This window comes from Diospyros lotus, chromosome 4 (genome assembly GCF_014633365.1).
Source record: "Diospyros lotus cultivar Yz01 chromosome 4, ASM1463336v1, whole genome shotgun sequence".
Taxonomy (NCBI): domain Eukaryota; kingdom Viridiplantae; phylum Streptophyta; class Magnoliopsida; order Ericales; family Ebenaceae; genus Diospyros; species Diospyros lotus.
In genome coordinates, this window is record NC_068341.1 from 20,487,335 (window position 1) to 20,512,815 (window position 25,481).

Genomic DNA, 25,481 nt, shown 5'->3' on the forward strand with positions numbered 1-25,481 from the left:
ACTTAATGGTGTGGTAGAACATAAAATTGTACCCTATTTTGTTGTGGGGATATACCCTTCTTATCGCTACTTACCTATTAAACTTGGTCCCAACTAAATCAATTGCGACAACACCATATAAGATATCGGTAGGGAAGGCAACTAGTCTTGAGCATGTTAAGATTTAGGGTTGTCCTATGTTTGTTAAGAAACTAAAAACTAAAAAGTTGGAACCTAGATCTGAAAAATAAAGGTTTGTATGGTATCCTAAAGACAGTTTATGGTATTATGAGTATTTTCTTGATGATTAAAGAGTTGTGATCACTATGTATGCCTCTATTTTGGAAAAACAATTAATCCAAGGAGGTATGGGAAAGAAAATAGAATCGGAAGTGAAGTCTTCCATACCACAAATCCCTAATCAAATGACTGAGCAAGCTACTACTAGTCAAGATATCATCCTACAGGTTTCTCATTGGTTTCATTGGGTATCTCATCTTTTGAAACGTTAGTATGGACTAGTGGTTGAGGAGATATAGGAATTGTTCTTATGTGGGGATAGTGATCAATTAATTGATCCTACTACCTATGAGGAGGCAATATGTCATTTCAATTCCTCGAAGTGGCATGAGGTTATGAAATGAAAAATGGATTCTATGTATTCTAATCAGGTCTGAGACTTGGTATATCCACTTGAGGGAATAGTTCCCATTATGTCTAAATGGATCTTCAAGCAAAAGATCGGTGTTAATGGACATGTTCAAACATATAAGGCACGACTAGTGGTGAAAGGATATCGTCAAAGATAAGGTGTTGACTATAATAAAACCTTCTCACCTGTCACAATGTTAAAGTCTATCAGGATTATGTTAGACATTGCTACACACTATGATTATGTAAAAGTCCATCGGAACAATCCTTAAGGAGAGATGTGGGGCTATTATTGGGCCCTGTTGATCAACTAATTAGAGAAAGATTAAAAAAGGAAGAGAGATTGTGCACGGGTTATGCTTCATTATCGGCTTCTCCTACTCGTGTGTTGCTCATTCTTCTTTTCTCTTCCTTCTTTTCTTCCTGCAAGTTGAGTTAGGCTCAACAATTGAACCAAGTTTTGTAAATCAATGAGAACATGATGGGTGTTGGTAGCTTGACATCCTCTAGCTAGCACAACACAAGGACAACGTGTAATATCCCAAATTTTCTAAAGGGCTCAAGAATAATTTTAACTTAGGCTATAAATGAAATTATCAAAAGATTAGGGGCTTAAGTATAATTTCTTACAGTTATAAGTACCGAATCGACTGCAGGGAATGTCTCGGAGTGTAAATATATAAGGAAAATGATATGATCTAGATGAGCGTTCTGAGATAGGATTTATAGTATTAAAAGAAATTAAAATTGAGACAGTTTTTGTACAGTTTCGATTCAGGCTGAAAGACAGAATCATCGTAGAGGACTCTCGGGAAGTCAACAGGACTTTAAGGGGGCTCCATTTTTACATAAGAAATAACCCTTTAGTGGTTTCAGGGTGAAACAAAAGGGTTTACGGCCAAAATGAAGATTCGGGTCTAAGTGTAATTTTTTAAAAATTCCCGAGGGAGGTTAAAACAACATTTTTTTCTGAAACTTTGGGAGGGTCAAATGAGAAGTTTAGAACGTGAGGGTCCCAATGGAAGTTTTAGAAAACTCAGGGACTTTGTGGAAAAGGCTGAAATTGCATTTCAGAAATTTAAGAGGTGAAAGTGTAATTTTCAAAAAGTAGTCATGGCCGACCAACCATCCAATCGCCGAATTTGTCCATGGGAGACCATAGGAAGTGGCTGGGTGGCCTCAGAGTAAGGCCAAGACAAGCTTCTTAGCCGACAAACGGCCAAATCACTGTCAAATTTAGCCAACTTTCGGCTGAAAGTTTGCCTACTGTAATCGAGGATTTGAAGGCTGTTTCGGTGGATTTGGACTCATCTAGGACAAGTAGAGGTGCTAGGGACCTTGATAAGGACAACCATTAGCGATTAAAGGCCCGATTTTGGCTATAAATAGAAGAAGTTTAGCCGAGGGTTTTGGAAAACTTTGAGCTTCCAATCGACCTTGTTTTTAAACGAAATGAGGGATACAAATAAGAGGCTTTTGTTACCCATGAGTTGAGGATATATTCTAGAGAGTTTGAGGCATTTTGGTAGCCTTTTGGTGGGGTTTTGAGTGCTCATCAAAAAATGAGGCAGTAGTGTCGGTCGAGAGTTTGAAGCCCCGATTGAAGCCCTTCCGATCGTCCTTTTGAACACCATATCACAAATCTGTGATCGACTAAATGAGGAAAATAACCTAGGGGAAGAAACCAGCAACTCCGATGTGCCGTCGCTGCAGAAAAAGACCAGATCGTGGCCTTCACACACCTTCTCCCACTCGCAGTCCACACGTTAAGCACGTGAGAGCGTGTGTGCAGCAGGTTTTTTCAGAATTTTTTTTTTTAGAATTTCTAGAAAAATATTTTTAGGATTTTTTATGTAAAAATATTTGGAAAAATATTGATGTAGGCATTTATTTTGGAATGCTAGAGAAGAAAATTGGAGAAAAATATAGAAAAATGCAAGAAAATTATGAAAAAATAGGTTTTGATGATTTTTTAAATAAATATATTGGATAGAGTGCTTTGGGACTTGAGGTGAAATAGTTTGTGCTATTTTCATGATTTGGCACAAAAATCGAGGTGTTACATGCTTTTCGAGATATTCCAAACTTTGTGAAAGATAAGTGGTACTACTCAACTAGATTTAGTTTATGAAAAGGGCTTGTAAGTGGCTCGACCCAAAAACCTGATTTTATGTAAATGGTTTTATCATGTTGTCATGTCTTGATGTGAACATGTCATGTAGCTTGCATTTAGATGTATTGATGATGAAATATGCTTATGAGCACGATAAAATTTGCAGTCACACGTTGCATGGATTTGGGATTAAGGACTGGCGTCGTTGCTTTGCAAAGGATGCACCCATACACCTTGGTCTGGCAGAGAGACTGTAAAAATGACGGGTAACAGTTGGGTGCGATCAACCTAAACATGAGAGTAATGATGATATGTACATTACATTCATACACGTGCATTTAAATGATGTACTCTTACTTAGATGGTTTGGCATCTAATGTGGGCTTCACCCCTGGAATATTCAAATGTTCCAGATAGAGTTGTAGCAGGAACAAAGATGAAAGAGGCATGTAATGGCACTTAGCAAAGTGCATGATGTAATAAATGTATGTTATGTAGCCTATGTATTTAAGTTTTGCTACTTTGAAATCTGAACATTTTGAATAGTAGTGATGTATAACCTTTTTATTGGTTAATATTAAAGTTAAGGTTCAATTCGAACTTTAACAATTGATGTTTATGATGTTCTCATTCAAGATAGACGAATGGAAATTTTGGGATGAATATGAGCTATGATATGGTTTAACGTTAGTTTTGAAAGAAAAAAATTATTATCCCAGAATTATCCTAAGATATAACACATATGGAAAATGGGGTGTTACATAACAAATAGGTTTTGACCTCTACTTGAAGGAGAACATGATGGGTGTTGTTGTTCCTCATTCTCTCATACTCGCTCTCGAGGGAGTAGTTCTTTATTATCACATCGTTGACCTCCTCCTCAAGGCTTCAGACCTGAGTTCTAATCGCTCAAGGTCTCGGACTCTTCCTTTGAGGCACCGATGCTATTGCTTGTAACACATTGTCTTATCTATCCTTCTATAATAATCTACATTGGCTTTTGGAAGGGCTGTGCAATTATAAGCATTGGCAACAACTATCCTTTAACCCCCTCTGAAATCACAAAATACAAAACATCAGTTCATGCTAAAATTCAACTTTCAACACTAAAATAAAGTAAGGAATATTACCTCTACCAAAAATCACTTCCCGATGTCCATATTTTCCAGAGCTCACTTCACCAACTCCCACTCATCACAAGTCAAAATCGATGAGTAGATTAATCTTGTTCCAACCCCCAGGGCTGATACTTTGTCAGTGTTAACTAGCCTGGGGCTAATTCTAACTTCCTCCCCCTTTAGTTAGCAATGAGACACATGGATCTCACCATTATTAATAAGAGGGGTGTGGGAAAAAGTGATAGCTGTGTTGATGGCTCCAAGTCAAGCACCTTTCTTGGCTAGTGTTCCATTGGTTGAGGACGAGCAAAATTACAGGTGGCCTAGTGCTGACTGTAATATTTCTCCAAGGCTGCCATATAAATCCTTGAAGTTATCTCCTCCTTTGTTATGGTTACAACCATGTCTGCCTAGAACCTCGCCTAAATGATGGGATCAAATGGAGAAACAGAAAGAGAAAGAACTATCCTGACCTAGCCAAAGGTCACGTCTAATGGTTGTGGAGACGACAGCAATTGAGGCAATTGAATAGGTGGCAAGTCAGCCAGTCCCGCTAGCACAAGGTCATTGGAGGTGCCAACCCTTCCTTCAAAGTTAACCGTTTCCCTCTTATTTCATCTAACCAAGGGGACTTCTTCTTCCCCATGGCTGTAATACCCAATATTTAATGTTAAGAGAATTTTCGAAAATTATGAGGTCAAAAATGGAATTTACAATAGTTTTGGGCCTAAGTGCAATACTCAAAACATAAGAAGAAGGTAAGGGACTATGTCAAGCAAGCCAATAAATGTAAAATTGTCCAAATAAGCAATATTTGACAAAATCAAGGGATCTTCGAAGGTTTGAAGTCAAAAACATGCAAATAAGGGCATTCGGGCAAAAGTGCAGATTTTGTAAATTACCCGAGGGAGGTCGAAATAGCAAGTTCTTCAGAATTTTTTGAGAAAAATGATGACTATGGAACTTATGGGCAGTAGTGGAAGTGTTAGAAAGTCTAGGGGTATCAAAGGTTGGGAGAAAATGCAATTAGAAAATTTATGGGGGCAAAACTGTAAATTTCCAAAATGCCTTGGTATGAACGCAACCGCTGCACATGGCCGCCGGCAGCCATCTCTGGACATCGGGAAGCTCGCCTAGAGGTGCTAGATTGGTCTTCAGGTGATGATGAAGCTTCAGGGGGTGGCCATCGGCCGAGCACGGTGGCGACGTGATCGGTTTTAATGGCGGAAGAAAATTTTGGATTTGGCCGAATCTTTCGAGGGATTTAGCTCATGATTTGGGGTTGCTTAATTGGTTTGGAGGCTAGATCTAGAGTTAAGGGGATAAGAGCAATCGATTGGTGGTGGAAATTTAGGTCGAGGTCGAGTATAAAAGGAGTTCTCGGTCGAGAGGGTTAAAGCACAAATCGATCAAATTTCTCTCATTTTGGTAAGAATCGAGCAAGGAGATTAGAGAGATTTTGTTCTCCAAGACATAAGGATCATTTCTAGAGAGTTTCAAAGAGTTTCGTGTACGTTTGGAGGGTTTTCAGTGAGTTGGCCGAAAAAACGGGAGCCGCCGAACTAAGACCTGCAACTGGGTTTTAAACCCCTTTTCGACGAATTTTTCTGATGATTGAGGGGTCTATTGAAGTCGCCTCATCGAGATCTTTAAGACCCCATCGTTGTTTTGACCAAAGGAGATCGCCGGAGAGCCCCGTGGCCGGAGAAGAAGACCGGAGAAGGCAACAGCGCATGTGCATGCGCGGACCCCAGCCGCACCCACGCGCCAGCGCATGAGGGCACGTGAAGCCCAGGTTTTTCTTGATTTTAATTTTATAATTTCTATAAAATTATTTTAGGATGGTTTATGTAAAAATATTTGAGAAAACTAGGTGTTTGGTATTTATTGAGATTTTTTGAAAGAGAAAAATGTTTGAAAATAGGAGAAAATAGGAAAAAATAAGGAAAAATAGAAATATTGATTTTTAAGGTTCTAATGGTGAATAGGAGACTATTGGTGCGTTGAAAAGAAGGATTGCACATTTTTTCGAGAGGCGACACGTTTTTCGAGACAAAAACCAAACTTTTCCAAATTCTAGTGAGTGGTTTGACTCTATTTTTATCTTGTCTTAAATATGATTTGAAGTGTGTATGGAGGGTTCTGGTGAAAGGTTTTACCCTCCCGAGCTTAGGATCCACGTGATCGGACCGGTTCTAGTGAGCGGTTATACCCTCCTGAACCCCGGGTTGTTTTGCAAAGGTGTTTCACTTATGTACATTGTGGCGTCATATGCATATCTATCATGTGATATATTGCATCAACTATTTTTACTTTTAAAACGAGTCGGTGCATGGCGTGTATTTTCATAACATCGGGGTATCGATTTTCGTGTCGTTATTGGGTCCACATGGGACGGGATGGGGTCTTCTTGAGAATGGGACGAGGTTAATCTTGGTGAACGAGTGACACAGTAGGGCACTCGAGGGATTAAGTATGTCGCGGCAAGGTCAACCCCAACAGAGTATGGAATGGTTTTATTCCACGGGAGGTTAAGTATGTCAGGGAGATTTCTTAAGTTAGACATGTTTCATGCTGTCATTGTCTGAATATGCCATGCTCGTATGTTGTTCATGCATTGTATAAACTGTTTCATGCCATCACTTAGATGTTTTTATCATTTAACTTGGGTTATGCCCTTGGAATATTCAACGTTCCAGCCAGGGACAGCTGCGAGATTGAGGAGATGGCCGGTGGGGCCAGCAGTGTTTAGTGGATAATCGTTGTACCATTTTGGGAGTGTTAGTAATTATTTTGGTATATGTATAATCAGTTGTATGACATCGTTGTATCACTTGAAAGTTTGTATTACATATTTCAGTACGGGAATACTTTGTATGAAACTCGTGGTAGGCCACAACATTTTGATGTATTTATTCTGCTGTGTTATATCATATCTCGTTTAGTTTTAAGTCTATTGATCTTATTAGTTAAGCGAGTAAGACAGGAATTCTCGAAATTTTTACCTGCATGTGAAGATTGTTCTTGGAATCACCGCGGGCGTCGGCCATTGTAGGTGACGAGTTTTCATCTGCATGTGAAGATTGTATACATGCCGCTGCGTGTGACAGACTTTTAAAAAAAAAAAGATTCCCGAAAATTTCCTTATGCTGATTAAATGCAGGCATCTCATTTTCCAAGCAAGCTGTAGGTAGTTGCAATTCGCCATAACCACCCACCCTATCAATCAAATCCCTTGACCTGATCAACTTGCAGGTTGTTGTCGATTAGCCATCATCATCTGCATCACTACCCAATTTTCCTTCATTAGCACCTCCTCGTCCCAATTTGCAGCCATATAATCTCCTTTCCCTTGCATCAAACTACCTTTTTGAATGCAATTGCTCATAGAATTGACGACTTCAAAGCCAACACTCACACCATCAACATGAATTCAGGACTTATCATCATGACCTGGAACAAGACTAATCACTAGATTTCATGATCTTGAACACTGTTGTTGTTGGTGTAGTATGCCCTAATGCTAGATTTACATGATGTCTAGTGGATTTGTAATAAATACATTTGTTGTATCTTTGTATATATATATATATATATTAATAAAAGGCAAGTTTATCATCATTCATAAACTCTTCAATTTGTTATATGAATGAGTCCTTAAATCTCCTATTTGAGAGTCTTATTTTTAAGATGTTAAAAATGTGTTATAAGATTCTTTGATAACAGAACTTCTTAAATGATTTATGATCCTTAGATTAATCGGATAGGGACTCTGATTAGTCGAGTATGGACCAGCACAAAGTTTACTACCTTGATCAGCATGAGTTATTGATGGTAATGATGGTGAGTTGCATACCATATGAAATGGGAATATCTCTAGTAAACCTATGGGTGGTTGTTGGAGAACAACGCACTGAATGTGATGTAAATGACTAACCACATGGCATTGTGAATAATGGTCATGTCGTATAGTTGTGATAGTGTAACTAATCCTTAAACTTGAACTGACACGGTTGTCTTGTGTATTGATGTCTAGAATTTGCTAATAAACCAAATCATCCAATCATGAGGTAGAGAGATTCATCTATGTGGTTTCGTATTATTGGTATATAGAGGTAAATGTTCATGGATAGGATTTATCACCCTCGTTGATATTGACAGGGTGAACGTCCTATGTGGTCTACTATTAGTGTGATGTGACAATCCCTGGCTAGGGTAGATTAATTGTTAGGGAAGGTCATCTAGTCATACTGATACGATTAAACACATAGTTACTGAGTTTGTGAGTTTATCATTCAATTACTTTCGCTCAATCGAGACGTTAGGTGATGGAATGATTATAATACACAATTATCATCAATTGTAATAGGTTCACTTGAAGTGAGACTTTATTGTCTTCTATATTATCTTGAACCGTTGTTAGGCGCTATTCAAAAACTCTTAGATCATCACCGGGATGTGAAGATATTCTTTTAATGGGTCAAAGAGTTGGTTGATGCTAAAACAGTTTTGGTGTTATTTGTTTGCTAGCAGACAGTGAACCTAAAATGTCATACACCATATAGTGTTGCATCTAGTATTGACATTACGTACTCATTGTGTCTCAGATATGTCATTAAGAATTAATGACGACAGTGTGCTAACACTTAGCACGCTAGAGTATAGAGAGTCAACTGCATCATGTCTGGAGCAGTCGACTGGCCAGTGGATGAGACTCAACTCCTGGTGCTGCTTCAGCCTCCTTAGTGCGGTCCACATGGTAATCGATTAGAGGATGAGGTAGAGATGACCAATAGAGTAATTAGACATGAAGAGAAGCAATTGGATTTATAGAAATTTTCTACTTGGCTTCTTCTACACTTCTACTTCCTTTGCTTCTTCTATCCTTTTCTATTTTACAACAAGAAATTAATTGGGTGTGAAAGTCACACAGGAATTAATACATGGGTGTTGGTAGTACGGAAACCTCAGTCTAGCACCAGAAGAGGTGCACAGAGAGATATCGAATTACACTCTAGATATAGACGGACTAAAATCATCACGACATGAGATGAATTCAATCTCAATATAAAAATAATTTTTACATCTACCCTGACACCAAACATCAAGTATTTATTTATTATATTTTATATAATAAAATAATATATTATTTAAATTATTTATAATATGTATATTTATTATTTTTCTGTGTATATCTAATACACATAATTTTTTAATTTTATCCGTCCACCACTATACGTGAATTCCTTTCCTTTCGTTTGCTAGACGGATACGGGGCTGCGATCTCGCCGACAAAAGTTACCAAGATCACACGAACTCTTCGAACTTCTTTGGAATCACCACTAAAGAAAAAACCCTGGAAGTTTCTTAATAACGTAGACTTCGACCATAACTACTCAACTTTTAATTATTTGACTGCACTTTATCGTTGAGGAACTCACTTCTGAGTTCCGTTCTTTCTATTGCCACGTTAGCATACAATCATTATAATGTTGACTTAGAAAACATTGTAATATTTTAATAAATAATTTAACAGTTGTGGTATTACTTAAATAAATTTTAAAATTATAATATCTTTATAAAAAAAAATCCACTTATAAGTAATTTATTCTATTATGGGGTGGGGTAAAAGTGACCTTTTGATTACTTGGTACAGGAGTTGGACCAACTCTTGGAGTAAAAAAAATTACATTAAAGCTGTTTTTCAATTCTTATAATATCCACTTGCAACTTATGTATTTTAAAAGTATTCTTAATAATTATTTTTAATATCTATTTATTTATATTAAAAAATTTAAAATTCAAATAAAAGGATAACATTTTTTTTTGGTTAGAAAAAACGAATATTTCTAATTCATATTTAAACAACCTCACCTTCCACAATTGTGGGTTTAAAATTTAAATAAAAAAATAACCTTTTATTTTACAATTTAATTATTTATATATTATTTATTAAAATAGTTCCGCCTACATACATACAATGTTAGCTTCTTAATTTGCTATTCTAAATGGCACGTGGCAATTCCTTATTAACTCTTTTTCACCTAAGCTTTTTATATATATTTTATACAATATAAGAATTTGCACCAATAAAAATTGCCAAGTTTGAAATGTTATCATTCCAATCTTAATCTTCTTCCCCAACAATGACTTTGATTAACCTGCAATATTCACAAGGCAAAATGAATTGCTCACTACGTACACCTTCAGAATCACCCTCCCTTTGATGCTTAATTAGTTAAGTAGTAGAAAAAAAAAATGGATCATATGCAGCGTAGATTTTATAGAGATAAAAATGCTGAAAGTGGTTGGCTCAAAAATGATTAGAATGAACCCAATGCTTGCAACCTCCTTTCCCTCTTCATTTTCAGTTTGAGTGTACTTTTTCTCTCAGGTTTCATTTCTCTGAAGATTTATAAGCTGCTTTTCTCCCACATACTCAATAGCCTCTTTTGAAGCTAATTATCCTATTCCTGACTCTTAAGGTTAGAATTTTGTTAATCGCCTTACTAACTCTACTACCCTTCGTCCGTCCTCTTTCTTTTGTGGAGTGTAAGAAGTTTCTTTCTGATTATAATAAGATCCATGCATGCATGGTGACTAGGGTGGTCGATTTTGAATCTTTGAATCACTCATGCACCCAGTCAAAGGTCAACTCTGTATTAGGCATATATATTTAACTATTACGAGTTTTCTACCTGACAACTTTCTCCGAATATATGCTTGGAGATACCTTTTTGCTTTCATTTTTACTTTGCCACGAAGCTAGTGTTATTAGGCCTCACCACAAACTTTTCAACTACTTGTTCTTCATTACCCGCAACAACGGGTGGTTAACCTTGTCCTCCCAACACCAAGTTAACCCCTTCTGCGCGCGCGCGGATAGAGAGGTAAATACGTACGTAAGCAAAAACAATCACCCATGCATGGCTTACGGAATATGCATGTATTCATTCGCCCTACCTACCTACCTACCTGTTTAAAGAAAAACAATATGTATGGGAAGTAAAGAACGAATGGAAAATCCCCCACTCACGCCGTTGGATATACCTCAAGTAGATCGATCAATAACTAATCTGATTTTTAATAACTACGCACATTCCTAATTAAGGTTTAACTAAATTATAACGTACGTATACTCACCACGTTCTATATAAAAGTTATGCAGACCCCCTAGCTATCAATTACATAATTATTTGATATAAAACTTCAAAAATACATCATATATCTTTCGTATTGTTGTATTTATGCCAAATTTAGGGATGAGATTTATAATTTAAGTTTTGCCCGAGCGTGAGATGAGGCATGCATATGGTCCACCCACCTCGCGTACGTCATTGCCATTTCTATAGAAAATGTCTCATTTTGCTCATTTAAAACCCATCTAATTTGCTCTAATATATAGAGTTAATTTTTATTTTTTATAAAACAATTTCATATCCAAAAGGATATATATATATTTATCTTGTTATTGAAATCTATGATGAGTGTCGGATTCCTACATGGTGTCTGGTGATATATCTTCTCCATTCCCACGCTAGGTTTATGCAAACAGCCCCTGTTGTTTATTATTGGGTAAATTACATTAGCTGCTTAAATTTAGTAAAAATATGATTAAACCATAATGAGAAGGAAAAACGGAGATTTGTTTTAGAACAATGCTATTGGTATTCTTTAAACTACACAATGCAGTTAAAATAACAAAAATAGCCTCGCTCATTTTACAAAATTACAAAGTCCTTTTTTATTCTTCCTCTTTCTCCCTTCATTGAGAGACACCATGACTGTCTGTCCTGTCCTTTCCTCTCTCCCTCATTCCCATGGCCGCCTCCAATAACCGCCTCGTGCCTTCATCTCTTTATCATCTCGTCTCTCACGCACGACCGTCATTGCATCCTCAACAATGGTTAGTGTGCGAGAGGAAAGGTGAGGTGAGGCGACCAGGGGATGGTAGGGTTGAGCGGTTGCTGGAGGCGTCCATGGAAAGAGGGAAGAGAAAAGGAGGCCATGCAACCGCTGAGGGCCCAAACCGTGTAAACCACGGTTTGGGCATACTGCAAACTGTTTCCGACCGCTCTAATGAAAAATCGATCGATTCAGCACGATTAGGTTCAATCCGAGCGCTTTCCACAATGTGAAGGTTTTTTTGCAAACCCCTAGCGTTCTCTTTGTTGTTTTTAAATCATTTTTAGTTTTCAGTTTTCTAAAACAATAAAAATGTGTTTATTTTGTTATTTTCAAAAATAAGAAAAAAATTTATAAAGAAAACTCATTTTAGTTGTTTTCAGTCAAAACAATCTCTAAATCCAAAATATAAAAAACACAATCCATTTTCCATGTTTTGGCTCTAAAAGGCAAAAGAAGGAAAAAATAAAAAAAAATATTCTTAAATTTTAAAAATAAAATTATATATTTATTTAAAATTTTAAAAATATAGTATATCTATATTATAATTAAAAATATAGGATAATATATAATATATTATTAAGTATATTACATATATTATATATAATAATATTTAATATAAATTATCACTCTATGTCAGTAATTTATTAATTAAATTTATTATTTTATTTTAATAATAAAATTTTATTAAAAAGAGTTAATTTTATCATTTAATAATCAAATTTATTAAATAAAATATTATAAAATAATTTTTCTCAAAATTTTAAAATAAATGTGTTTTCTAATTTTTCATTTTAAGAAATAATTTTTTAAAATGACAAAAAAAAATATATTTTTAATTTTCTGAAAATAAATTATCAAAATAGAAAATTGAAAATAAATTTATAATTCAAAACTAAAAATTAAAAACGTAAACAGAACCCAGACTTAATTTTTACAAAGATGAGTTTACATATATATATATATATATATATAAGACAAGTAAGTTGAACCGGCGAGTCTTATGCAAAGACAAATTCAACAATTACACTGACAAATTTACATTTTCTATATATGCAAATGCTTAGCATATTTTGCTAAGGTCTTTGGTATTAGAGAATGAGAGAGGTTTCATCCATCTTTGCAACACACAGTAAATTTGGAGGGTAATTTAGATATTTTAACAATTTTATTTGTGGTTATCTAATAACAAGGAAACAAGAAAGATAAGTTTAATAAAATTAAAGAAAATTATTTTTCATTTTAAAAATTGCCTATTTTTTACTAAATTTTAAAAGTATCAGCTGCAATTTATCCTTATGAGTTGTTGCATAGATATTAAGTTAAAGATGGGTGGATTCAACTTCTCAAAAATTTCAAAAATTAATTATACGAATGGGATAAAATTTTTGATTGATTCTTTCTTTGTAAAAAAATTAATTAATTTTGAAAAAAAATATGATATGTAAAATACACCCACAATTAATATAATAGTTTTTGTAGAGGCTCGGCTTTTAGAAGTCTATGCCCTCTCTTGGAGTTAAGTTTGAAGGTTTTATTATTAATGAAAATCTTTGGCTTTTAATAAGAGTTTGTAATTTTGATACAATTTCTTACTTTTATAAGTAAATAATAACCTAACACAATCTCTATTCTCTATTCTTTTATAAAGAACTAACAATCTAATATAATCTCTTGTCTAACAAAATATAAATGTTTTGTTGTTCTTCCTCTTATTTTGCCTACGTCGGGCATATATTACCTGACACGAGCATCATAACAATTTCGCTAATAAAAATTTAAACTTGTGGTAAGTCAATAAAGTTTGTTCAGGAAAGATGTAATGATTGAACAATTTTAGAGAAAAAAGAAAATTTACATATTTAGGGAAATATGAAATTAATGTCTTAGGAGGAGAATGATTAGCAAAAAAAAAAATTATATTTCAAAATTATGGGCATGAATTTAAATTTATTGTGAATGAATCATTGGATCAGATACAATCAACGAAGTACATGGATTGATGTTCGTGTGAAGTTGGATGAAGTCAGGAATGGTAGAAGTGTACAACATTAGTATAATTGATTGATTAATAATAATAATATAAATTTATTAATAATAAATAAGCCCAGCCAAAATCATAATCTATCGGGTAGATATAAAATTAGTGTTTCAAACTAATTAAATGATATCTTATATTTGTGGTAGAGTTAAATTTATTAATAATAATATAATTTTTTTCAAATATATTTATGAATTTAATTTTATTATTAATCGTGACAATATTTGATTGATTTACGACACTAATTCTTTTGTTAACTTGTTTTGCACGAATAAAATTATTTTTTGTAAAGTAGAGGTATCACTTAACACTCAACTACATAGATATTTATCAATCTTATGCTTCTTTTTAAGTATAAAAAGGTAAATATCTCTCATTTCTTTCAAATATATAAGAAATCATTGTTCTCGCTCTTTAATGAAACGTTTATTATGGTTTATAAATATGTCTCCCTCCTCCCAAATATATAAGAGATCATTACTCTCATACTCTTTAATGAATCATTTATTATGGTTTATACATGATTGTGGTTCTTATTTTCTTTAGCATTTAACTCACTCCAACTTAAACATAAGGACCCAAAAACAATTATAATTTTCAAAATGGTAATAACATTTCTAGAAACATTGACCATTCTTCCATTAAACTAGACTAGGTGATGAGTTCATCATTAATTAATTACGGTTGGTAGTTGCAATGCACGATCCTTATCATATTAGGATCAAAATTTATGGACTTTAATGATTTCTTGTGAATACTATACACTGTGCCTCTTATCTTGGGGGTTGCCGTGTTCCGTGATTAACCTCTCCTATGTGCATAGAACAATGTGTGAGAGGCCCTTAAGATGAAGAATTTCACCTTTCACACCCAAAGATTCATGGGCCTCAAACTCGGCATTCCTCAGTCTAGTCAGGAACACCATCTAAGCACTGTGTGTAAACTCAACTCAACACTCAAAAGGGATGCAATAAACTAATCATGCGTAGTAGCCTGGTTGCTCACCTTCTAGCAGAGGCTAGCCCTTGATGTAACAACAGAGACACAGATACCTCCTCAGATTATTTTCACCCTGCTCCCTGATCTTGGCTGAGGCTGCTTCTGTCGGCCACCCTTCTGTAGGCTAAAAATACAAAAACAAAAAGTAAAACTATAAGCAAAAATTAAAGAAAATAATACAGAATCTGGTTCACAATTCAAGAATGATATGATAATTGCACAATAAGGGGAGAGGAGAGAGAGAGAGAGAGTTGTCATTTCTGTTGTCACTGTTATGGATGATGAGTTGGCATCAAAGCAACAATCCAAACACGATAATTGACAACTTCAGTCAGGTAGCTGCCACTAGCCATGGTGCATTCACATTGCCCCCACCTTTCATAACCAATCCCCACTACATTTCTTTGGAAAGATAAGCCTTCTACACCCTATGGTGGCTCCAGTGATAAAAACAGAGAATGTACATACCTAAAATCTTAAGTTTAAATTTTTTTGAAAATACTATATGAAGATTATATTATGATTTACTTAGAAATGTGGGTTGGAATAAAGCCCATCTCTTCTGAAGATTAATCGACGAAGTCCAGAATACCTCAAGTTAATAAATAAAAATAAAAAAAAGCCACCTTGTGTCCTTTACTACCATCACCCATCTTTAATTTCTTCCATCTTCAAACCCCATTCAATTAATTCTCTCCACTGTAACAAAGTATGCTTATTTTTTCAATTAACTCACATGTCCTGTCACTAATTTTAAGTTGATTAGAATAAGATGCAGTTGGTGACAATGACAACAAAAAAGTAAACTTTCTTTCTCAAATCCATTCAGTCCTGCTGCATCTTTTAACAAAAACGTTCTAGACAAGGGCACCTGCAGACCATAGGTCAATGAGTTGAGTTCAAAACTATTGTTTAAGCAAGCAAATCAGCTTTCATACCTTCTAGAAAAAGACGTGCCTAGAACATGAAGAATTACTGTTTAAGCAAGAGCAAGTAGAATGAAAAGCGGGGATAGAAAAGTTGAGAACTAATCAGTTAATTAATTAATATTACAAAAACAATCACAAGATTTCTTATTTAATTAGGTTCATGCACAGAGGGAGGGAATGGGTCACATTAGAAGGTAACTGCATTATTTCTCATGAGATGGACGAACGTTAGCTGAGGCAGCTGCTAACTCGTGACATCCCAACGACAATAATGTAGTAAAGGTTGTGGCGTCTACCTCTCCTTTTGGTGCAAGATTTGTACTTTTCATTTGTTTGGATGGTTCTGCATTCGAATCCAAAAGAAAAACCAGACCAACTGGAAAACATGTATGTATCTCCCAAGTATTTTTGTAAATGAGCTGTCCCCGCTGCTCGATCCCTGACCTTCCAGTTACAAAGAAGCAACTTTATTGCTCCTGGCATGATAATATATATCATCAATAACTGTAAAACTAGGGATTACTGTACTCTATGCCCTACCCTGACATGTTATGATTTGCTATGCTTAAGGTGAAGGGAGGAATCAAGAAAAAGTATAACGGGAAAAGAAACAACTTTACTGCTACAACTTACTAGACAACAAAAGAACTAATTATGATGAATAGCCGTAATTTTGTCAATTATGTGTATAGTATAAACAATAAAGAGACATTGATACACTAGAAGAATATCTCTACACCAAGATAATCTTGCAATCCATTAATGCATTACTACCACTAGTTAACCTGTCCCTCGCTATCCCAAGTTGTCAATTCAAAACAACACTCTAAAACCAGGCAACTTATTCAGCAAACCCTGGAAAAAGTTTCAGGATTCAGATGCTTTCTTTTGTAATTCTGCGCAAAAGGAGGGGCATTTTAGCATCCCGGCATCCATGATGAAGATAACATATATAGAAAAGCTTTGAGTGACTTGAGTTTGCTGGAAATAGCTGAGATAGAACAGTGTCAGGGAGCAAACCTCATCATGTCAAGCAATGCCATAACTATATTTCTCTTGTTCCTCAATATCTCTCTGTTCCCAGCTATCTCTGCTCTGAACCAAGAAGGTAACTCCCTCCTCTCATGGCTTTCCACCTTCAATTCATCTTCTTCTGGCATTTTCTTCTCTTCATGGAATGCAGCCGACCAGAACCCATGTAAATGGGACTATATCGAATGCAATAGGAATGGCTTTGTTTCGGAAATCAGTATTAGCTCCATCAATCTTGGCACCACCTTCCCCAGTCAGTTCCTCTCTTTTGGCTTCCTCACCACCCTTGTCCTCTCTCACGGGAACCTAACAGGAGAAATTCCATCTTCGATCGGAAACTTGTCGGTCCTGACCAGCTTGGATCTCAGTTTTAATGCTTTAACGGGAAGGATACCACCAGAAATCGGAAAGCTATCTGAATTGCAGCTTCTTTCACTGAGTTCTAATTATTTACGGGGTGGAATTCCAACTGAAATAGGAAACTGCTCTAAGCTTCAACAACTTGAACTATTTGACAACCAGCTATCAGGAAGAATTCCAGCAGAAATAGGTCAATTATGGGCTCTAGAAACCTTTCGTGCTGGTGGAAACCAGGGAATTCATGGAGAACTTCCGGTACAGATATCGCAATGCACAGAACTGGTTTTTCTAGGCCTTGCAGATACTGGAATTTCGGGGCAGATACCACATAGTTTAGGAGAGTTGAAGAAGCTCAGGACTTTCTCAGTATATACAGCAAATCTCACTGGCCAGATTCCACCTGAAATTGGCAATTGCTCAGCCTTGGAGGACCTATTTGTGTATGAAAACCAAATTTCTGGGGAGATTCCCAGTGAACTGAGCTTGCTGCAAAATCTCAAAAGAGTGTTACTGTGGCAAAACAAACTCAGTGGGAACATTCCAGGATCTCTAGGTAACTGTTCAAGCCTGACAGTAATTGATTTCTCGATAAATTCTCTGACAGGTGAGATTCCGTCAACACTTGCAAATTTAGGTGCACTGGAGGAGCTTCTTTTGTCAGAGAACAAGATTTCTGGTGAAATTCCATCATTCATTGGCAACTTTTCCCGCTTGAGGCAACTTGAACTGGATAACAACAGAATCTCTGGGCATATCCCACCTGCTATTGGAGAACTGAAGGAGCTTTCTCTGTTCTTTGCTTGGCAGAATCAACTAAATGGAAGCATACCACCTGAGCTGGCCAACTGCAAGAAACTTCAGGCGGTCGATCTCTCGCACAATTTCCTTACTGGGTCAGTTCCAGAGTCCCTTTTCAACCTCAAGAACTTGACTCAATTGTTGCTGATATCAAACAAGCTTTCAGGAGGAATTCCAGCTTCTATTGGCAATTGTACCAACTTGACACGTCTACGGCTGGGTTCAAACATGTTAGCTGGTGAGATTCCATCAGAAATTGGACTACTACAAAGTTTGAGTTTTCTTGAGTTATCAGAAAATCAGTTTACTGGAGAAATCCCTCCAGAGATTGGTAACTGCAATCAGCTAGAAATGGTTGACTTGCATAATAATAAGCTCCAAGGCATGATTCCTCCCTCCTTTGAATCTCTAGTTCAACTCAATGTTTTAGACCTATCCACGAACAGAATATCAGGCATCATTCCTCAGAATCTTGGCAAGCTCACATCTTTAAACAAACTTGTCTTCAGTGGAAACTACATTTCTGGTTTGATTCCTAAATCACTTGGCCTCTGTAAAGATTTGCAGCTCTTGGATTTGAGCAACAACAGAATCAGTGGTTCAATCCCAGATGAGATTGGTCAGTTGCAAGGATTGGATATCCTATTGAACTTGAGTTGGAATTTGTTAGGAGGACCCATCCCAGAAGGCTTTTCAAATTTTTCAAAGCTTGCAAACTTGGATCTTTCTCACAATTTGTTAACAGGAAGCCTAAGAGTACTGGCTAATCTAGACAATCTCGCTTCCCTGAATGTCTCGTACAATAATTTCTCCGGATTTCTTCCTGATACCAAGTTCTTTCAGGATCTCCCCACCACTGATTTCCTGGGTAATCCAGAGCTCTGCATTAACAGAAATGACTGCAAGGTTAGAACAAACCAACGCAGCAGAGAATCGTCTAAAAGTCTTATTGTCTTGGTTGTTCTCAGCATAACTGCAACAACAATAATTTTAACAATTGGAGTGATTTCACTCATCAGAGCTCAAGGAAGCAAATTTGGAAGGAATGACGAAGAAGATGGTATGGAGTGGGAAATCACCCCATTCCAGAAGCTTAACTTCTCTGTAGATGACATTGTGACAAAGCTTTCAGATTGTAACATTGTAGGAAAGGGTTGCTCAGGAGTGGTTTATCGTGTTGAGACTCCACTACGACAGGTTATTGCAGTAAAGAAGCTATGGCCAATGAAGGTGGGTGAGGTCCCGGAGAGAGACTTATTTTCTGCAGAAGTTACAGCACTGGGATCAATAAGGCACAAAAATATAGTGAGGCTTCTGGGCTGTTGTAACAAAGGGAAAACTAGATTGCTTTTGTTTGATTATATCAGTAATGGGAGTCTAGCAGGACTACTCCATGAGAAGAAGATGCTCTTGGACTGGGATGCAAGGTACAAAATCATACTGGGAGCTGCTCATGGTTTGGCTTATCTTCACCATGATTGCATACCCCCCATTGTTCATCGCGATATAAAAGCCAACAACATTTTGGTGGGATCACAATTTGAAGCTTTCTTAGCAGATTTTGGACTGGCAAAGCTCATCAACTCCTCAGATTATTCCACAGGTGTTTCCAACACAGTGGCAGGTTCTTACGGGTATATAGCTCCCGGTAAGCATTTTTTCTTTTCCACAGAATTGTTTAAATTGACCTTCAAACACTCCTAATTCTCTACTTTTTAGTTGTTCTTGCTATTATGCTAATTTCCTTCTGAACTATTCACAATATCTGCAGTTATTAGGTTGTACTATGCTGCTTTACTACAATGTAATCTCTATGACTTGGGTAACTACTAATTTGGCTCATAGAATTAACTATAGCTGGTTGCAAATTGCAGAATATGGATACAGTTTGAGGATCACAGAGAAAAGTGACGTATATAGCTTTGGCATTGTCCTCCTAGAGGTCATAACAGGGATGGAACCAACTGATCACCGGATTCCAGATGGTTCCCACATTGTTAGTTGGGTTAACAAGGAACTGAGAGAGAAGCATAGAGAATTCACATCAATTGTTGACCAGCAACTACTCCAGCTTTCTGGAACACAGATACAAGAGATGCTTCAAGTGCTTGGGGTGGCTCTACTTTGCGTGAACCCTTGTCCAGAAGAGCGACCCACAATGAAAGATGTCACAGCAATGCTCAAAGAGATCAAGCAGGAAAACGAGCAGGATTTTGAAAAACCAAGCAAGCGATTAGTAAACAACCCAAAAGCATCAATTCACTGTTCTAGTTTCTCCAGATCATCTGAACCATTAATTAGATCACCTTCCAATATTCCATAGTTACGTCAGATTCTCACATTTCAGTTAATTGATTTTTCCAAGGTAACAAAATAAGTTGTATAGTTTAGTATTTCAATTTCGTAAAAACAGTTCATATTGATTGTAAATTAATATACTACTTGCTTCATGCCAATGTTGTGACTAAGTTGTTATACTAACGGTTTCTCAATGAATTCAAATGAGCCCACCAAAACATTTTTTGCAGATACAAATTCAGCCCCTGAAACTTAAAAATCCTTGAGTGTCGGCAACTTATATTTTACAGAAAATGATTTCCAAACAACAGCTCGTTAAACTGCTAACTTACACACAACTAGATCATCAAGATGCCTAAAAATAAAAAATAAAAAACAAACAGACAAGAACATAAGTAGCAGCCTAGTCCTCGAGGCTTCTACCAGTGCAGGTTCTGTGGTCCTATCTTCATAGCCTTACCCTACATCTATTCACATTAACTGAGAAAGATGGAACAGTACTAGGGAACCCATTGACGTGATTCCATTAACAGTGGCAGCTTTCAAGAAGGGCCCAAGAGATCAGACAAGCAGAATTCCAATCGTTTGAGATGAACGTATGGAAGATAGTCTGATAAAAAGCTGATGGTTGTGACAAGATCTTGGTTGGCATACCCACATGGAACAAACAATTATTAGAAAGACAAAAGGACCACTACACCCAATGCACCTTTCAGTGAGGATAAAGAGATCTTATGCTCCATTTTCTTGAAAGATACATTGCTTTTAGCCATGTGATATCAAACCATGTTAGGCCCACAGATAGTTACACATTACCCTATCACACTTTAGTGGCGAAAAATGCAAGCAACCATAGACAGAGCTTTTCCATTGTTGTGGTACTTGTCATGCTAGCAATATGTATTATCATGAACATTACAACATTCATTTACGGCCACCCCACCTCTTTCGTGTCTCTTTCACCAATTTTTCTGATCAATGCTCCTCATCCTATCTAATCAAGCCATTACTTTTCTAGTAGAATGCATCATCATGTTCATTGTGACGTTCAATGAGCTCTAGACCTTCCTCCTTTCAAGCCTCTTTCGACAAGTCCTTAGTGACAAACACTGTTAAACTATTCAATTAAACCATTGCTTTTATAGCAATATGAATAATCATGTGTACTACACCAATCATTTAAGTCAAAACCCTGATAAGTACAACAAAACTTAGCCAGTTGAGCTATTACTTTTATAGCTCCTGTCATTGCAATATAAGTAATACTAAAATATAAGTATTCCAGTCTACCCTGTATTCTGTAATTAGATAAAGAAACAAAGGTATTGTACAGCCTTTTTTAATACTTCAATGGTGAAATAAAAGGCATACTCAATTATTTTTTTATTTACTCTTATAAACGTTCGGTATAAATATATATATATGTATATATGTATGTATGTATGTTTTCTTCACTCATTTGCATATTTAAAACAAGAAATTAGTAAGACTAAACTCTTTAGATGCAAAACTGCATCCAGTTCATCATATTAACAAATTAAGTTCACAGGAGAGAAAACTCAAATTAAGCTTCAAAATGGATACATTGAATGAAATATGCCATTTACAGGTATGATATAAAGTCTATTGAATAGCATAGGTCACATTTTAAGCTCGGAAACTAGGTGGGATCCTGGGAAGGAAATCAAATAAGAAAGGATTTTATTTTCCCTAATTTGATGGTATTCAAAAATAGTGAGGACAAGTATATATGAAGGAGAAAAAGGAGATATATATATATATGTATATGTATGTATTTTTTTTCACTAACAAGAATATATGGAAAACTTCTCGAGATAGTTAAATCTAAATTTTCTTGAATTTGAAGGATATGGCATGGATATAGATGGCTGGTATAACCAACTCCACCTGGTGAGACTAAGGCTTGTGATTATTGTTGTTGTTTTCTTGAACTGAAAATTTTTCTTTCATTTCCTTAAGCTTTTCCTTTCCCTTTTCCTTTTATTTTTCTCTGTGCTACTTTGTGCAAGCTTGTGCATGCGAATACACATGCACTGACAGCACAAAGCAAATAATCAGAAATCAAAGGCAAATAAGAAGATGGTGAGATTCTGTTAGCCTATACAATAAATATTAATAAACAATAATCAATTTCCATCCATCCTTGATGAATTTTTCATCATCATAGAAGACCCATACAAAAGCACATATCATCATTATTACAAATCTTAGTTCCACTAGTTGGGTTTCCTAAATGAATTCTAGCTCCCCAATCATCTCTTGGAGTTCCCCAATCATCTCTATCCATTGTTATATCTACAGTAAGCCCATTATACCCCCATCTCATATTTAAGAGTTTTCCACCAAATTTTCTTTGGTTGCTCTACCTCTTTCGCACAAACTTCTTCTATTTCATCCACTCACCTCACAGGTGCATTTATTGGTCTTCTCTCATGTCCAAACTATCTTAATTGCATCTCACAGATCTTATCTCTAAAAAGCACCAATCCAGCTTTATTGCGAACAAATTCTTTTCTAATTCTTTCTTTTCTTGTATGGTTGCACATTAACCTTAATATCCTCCTCTTAGTGTTGAGATAACTGCTCAAATTCTAATTTAATTAGGATTGTTTTATATCATGTAATAAGATTAATCTAATAGAGGAAAGGTCTCTCAGATAGTCCTTTCAGATTGTGATTCTAATTAGGGGATCACGATAGGTTTGGGAAACCTACTCACACTATGATTACGATTTTATTTTTGTAAATACGCAACCTTGTTTCAGTTGTTAGTGGACCACTCCCAATAATCTACAAAATAATATATAGAGAGTATCGTGGTTGTGTGTCAAGTGAAGGTGTTCTACAACTTGATAACTAGAGTCCTAATGTGTGATGAATTGCATGATCGATCTATGTTCAAACATGAGGTATTTAGTTTTGATGATGAAACATCTTTTTCTTTTCTCAAATCTATTATCGAAAACTGTTTGTCATTAAGATAAACAAAACATTTTTTCAAAGCATTATACATATAATTATGAAAATCTATATTCAAAAGATCGTATGAGCTGTTAGTTAAAATTGATTCAAAATGAAGCAAAATCTTCAAAAATAGTGAGGTCGTCTATCGAATGCTCAAAGTGACATATCAACCAATTTTTAAATTTTGGCCCAACTGTCAACCGACGCTTATGCATCTATCGACAAATTGTTTGTCATCTGTCAACCGACCTTTTGTATTGACCTTTATCTGTCGATCAATGCTTACGCATTTGTCGACTGGCAATATTCATATTCTGAATGATGGCTTCATCCGTCGACAGATACCTTATCATCTGTCGACCAGCCTTATGTTTTCTTATGAATCTGTCGACTGATGTTCTTACATCTGTCGACCGTCAGAATGCCAATCCTTGGTGCTTCGATAGTGGGCAAGCCATCTATCAACCGACAGAATGTTTGCACAAGGAACTGCCGACAGTCTCAAATGAACTATCGACCGACTTTTGAATTTCAACTAATATGTCGACCGATGCCTTGCATCTGTCGACCGTTTGTTTTGTAGAAACACATAACGACTAGTTCATTCACTACTCTCAAGTGTTCTCTCCACTTACAATGGCTTGATTTGACCATGGGCTTTCAAGAGACTATAAATTCAAAGTCAAAGAGAGATTTCAAAACCCCAAGTGATCTATCTACAAGCTCCCAAGTGCTAAAACCATTATTGTGCTTCATTGGTAAATTTGTTCTCTTTTCAAGGCTTTGTATTCATTTTGTGTAATTCATTTTCAAACCTTATCTCTATTCTTGAGAGAACTTGTAACTGAGAATATCATTTCTCAAATCCTCTCTTATCTTGTAACAACTTGTAATTACCTAGCTTGTTTTGGTAGAGAGCTTACATTGTTTGTAGGAGGTTTTGAAATACCTAGCTTTGCTAGAGGTCTTGTTTGTTAAAGCAAAAGGATTGTATTTTCCTAGCTTGGTGCTAAAGGGCCTATCCGGAGTGACAAGAGGGTTATAATGATTTGCTTGAAAATCTTTAGTAAGGAGATAAGGTAGTGGATTAGACTTGTTTAAGACAAACCACTATACATCACTTGTGTCTTGCTGTTGTGCTTACTTTTCATATCCTAAATTGTGTCTTGCAATTGTCTCAATCATCTTTTAATGAGCATCAAAATTTTCGTACTTATCAAGTAAGAAATTTTTCAATTTTATATCAAATTTTTAAATAACCCAATTCACCCCCTCTTGGGTATTGTTGCCATAGCTATTCAATTCCATCAATGTGTGGCGTGACCAAGTGTCTGAAATTGAGGTTAATTTGTTTTGTTTTAGTAAATTATCCTCTTATGGTGGGGATCGTGGACGTAGGCTGTTGAACAAAATCACGTTAATCTTTTGTGTCGTTATTTTTCTCGTTTGATTTTTGTTTATGTTCTTGGTTTGCTCAATCAAATCCTAACACTCAATTACTCTCATATTTTGCATATATTGATATTAACTACCCAACATTCTCAGCCATCAATAAAGATAGTATTATAACAGTTCAACAAAACTTCCTTTGAGCTTTAAAGCAATTTTGTGGTCATACAAAGTGTTGGACACACTTTTCCATTTTAATCATCCTGCATTGATTTACATATATTTTACAGTTCAAATTCTGTTTGAATTTTCACTCGTTGCAGCAATTCTCCAGGAATATATTTGGGCTTCCAAAATTCAGCAACAATGAAGAACTAAAGAAACAAGCAATAAAAGGACAAACAAACACATGCTTACAAATACATACATTAATAGCTGTCACGCATTTTGAAGAACGGTAGTGGACAAAATTCACAAGTTACACATGCAGATTTTCTTTTCTTTTTTTTTTTTTAAGTTCGCATGCAGGACATAAACATCTGGCCATTACCTAATACATAGCATCATCATTCCCAGCATCTGACAGACCGAATTGATAGACAAAGAAAACTAATAACAATAATAGGAACATTAACATGAGAAAATGCAACTAACATTCTGAGTTCACAGTGATGTGATCATTACCGATTTGAAGGAAACATTGACAGCCAAGAAGTCAAGAAGACTTCCTGTTATGAAAGACTACTATTTTTAGTCTACATGGAGATGTAGGGATGGGTATAAAAGCATTTCTTAGGTGAACCTAGAATTTTCAATGGAGAGTAAATTTAACAGCACATGGACGCTCACCCGAAAATGCTAACAACAGTTCATTTTGGGCTCTT

At 35.9% G+C, this 25,481-nt stretch overlaps 1 protein-coding gene across 1 annotated transcript; it reads left to right on the forward strand.

Moving 5' to 3' along the window:
* The first annotated feature begins 16,578 nt into the window (after positions 1–16,578).
* Positions 16,579–20,444, forward strand: LOC127798792 (LRR receptor-like serine/threonine-protein kinase RGI2). Its single transcript, XM_052332395.1, has 2 exons — positions 16,579–19,573; positions 19,800–20,444. The coding sequence occupies exons 1-2, from the start codon at positions 16,762–16,764 to the stop codon at positions 20,246–20,248; spliced, it is 3,261 nt and encodes a 1,086-aa protein (XP_052188355.1). The 5' UTR covers positions 16,579–16,761; the 3' UTR covers positions 20,249–20,444.
* The last annotated feature ends 5,037 nt before the right edge of the window (positions 20,445–25,481 follow it).

Coding starts and splice junctions, on each gene's coding strand:
- LOC127798792 (XM_052332395.1), top strand. CDS start 16,762: ATGTCAAGCAATGCCATAACTATATTTCTCTTGTTCCTCAATATCTCT. Junction 19,574..19,799: donor TTACGGGTATATAGCTCCCG/GTAAGCATTTTT, acceptor TGCAAATTGCAG/AATATGGATACAGTTTGAGG.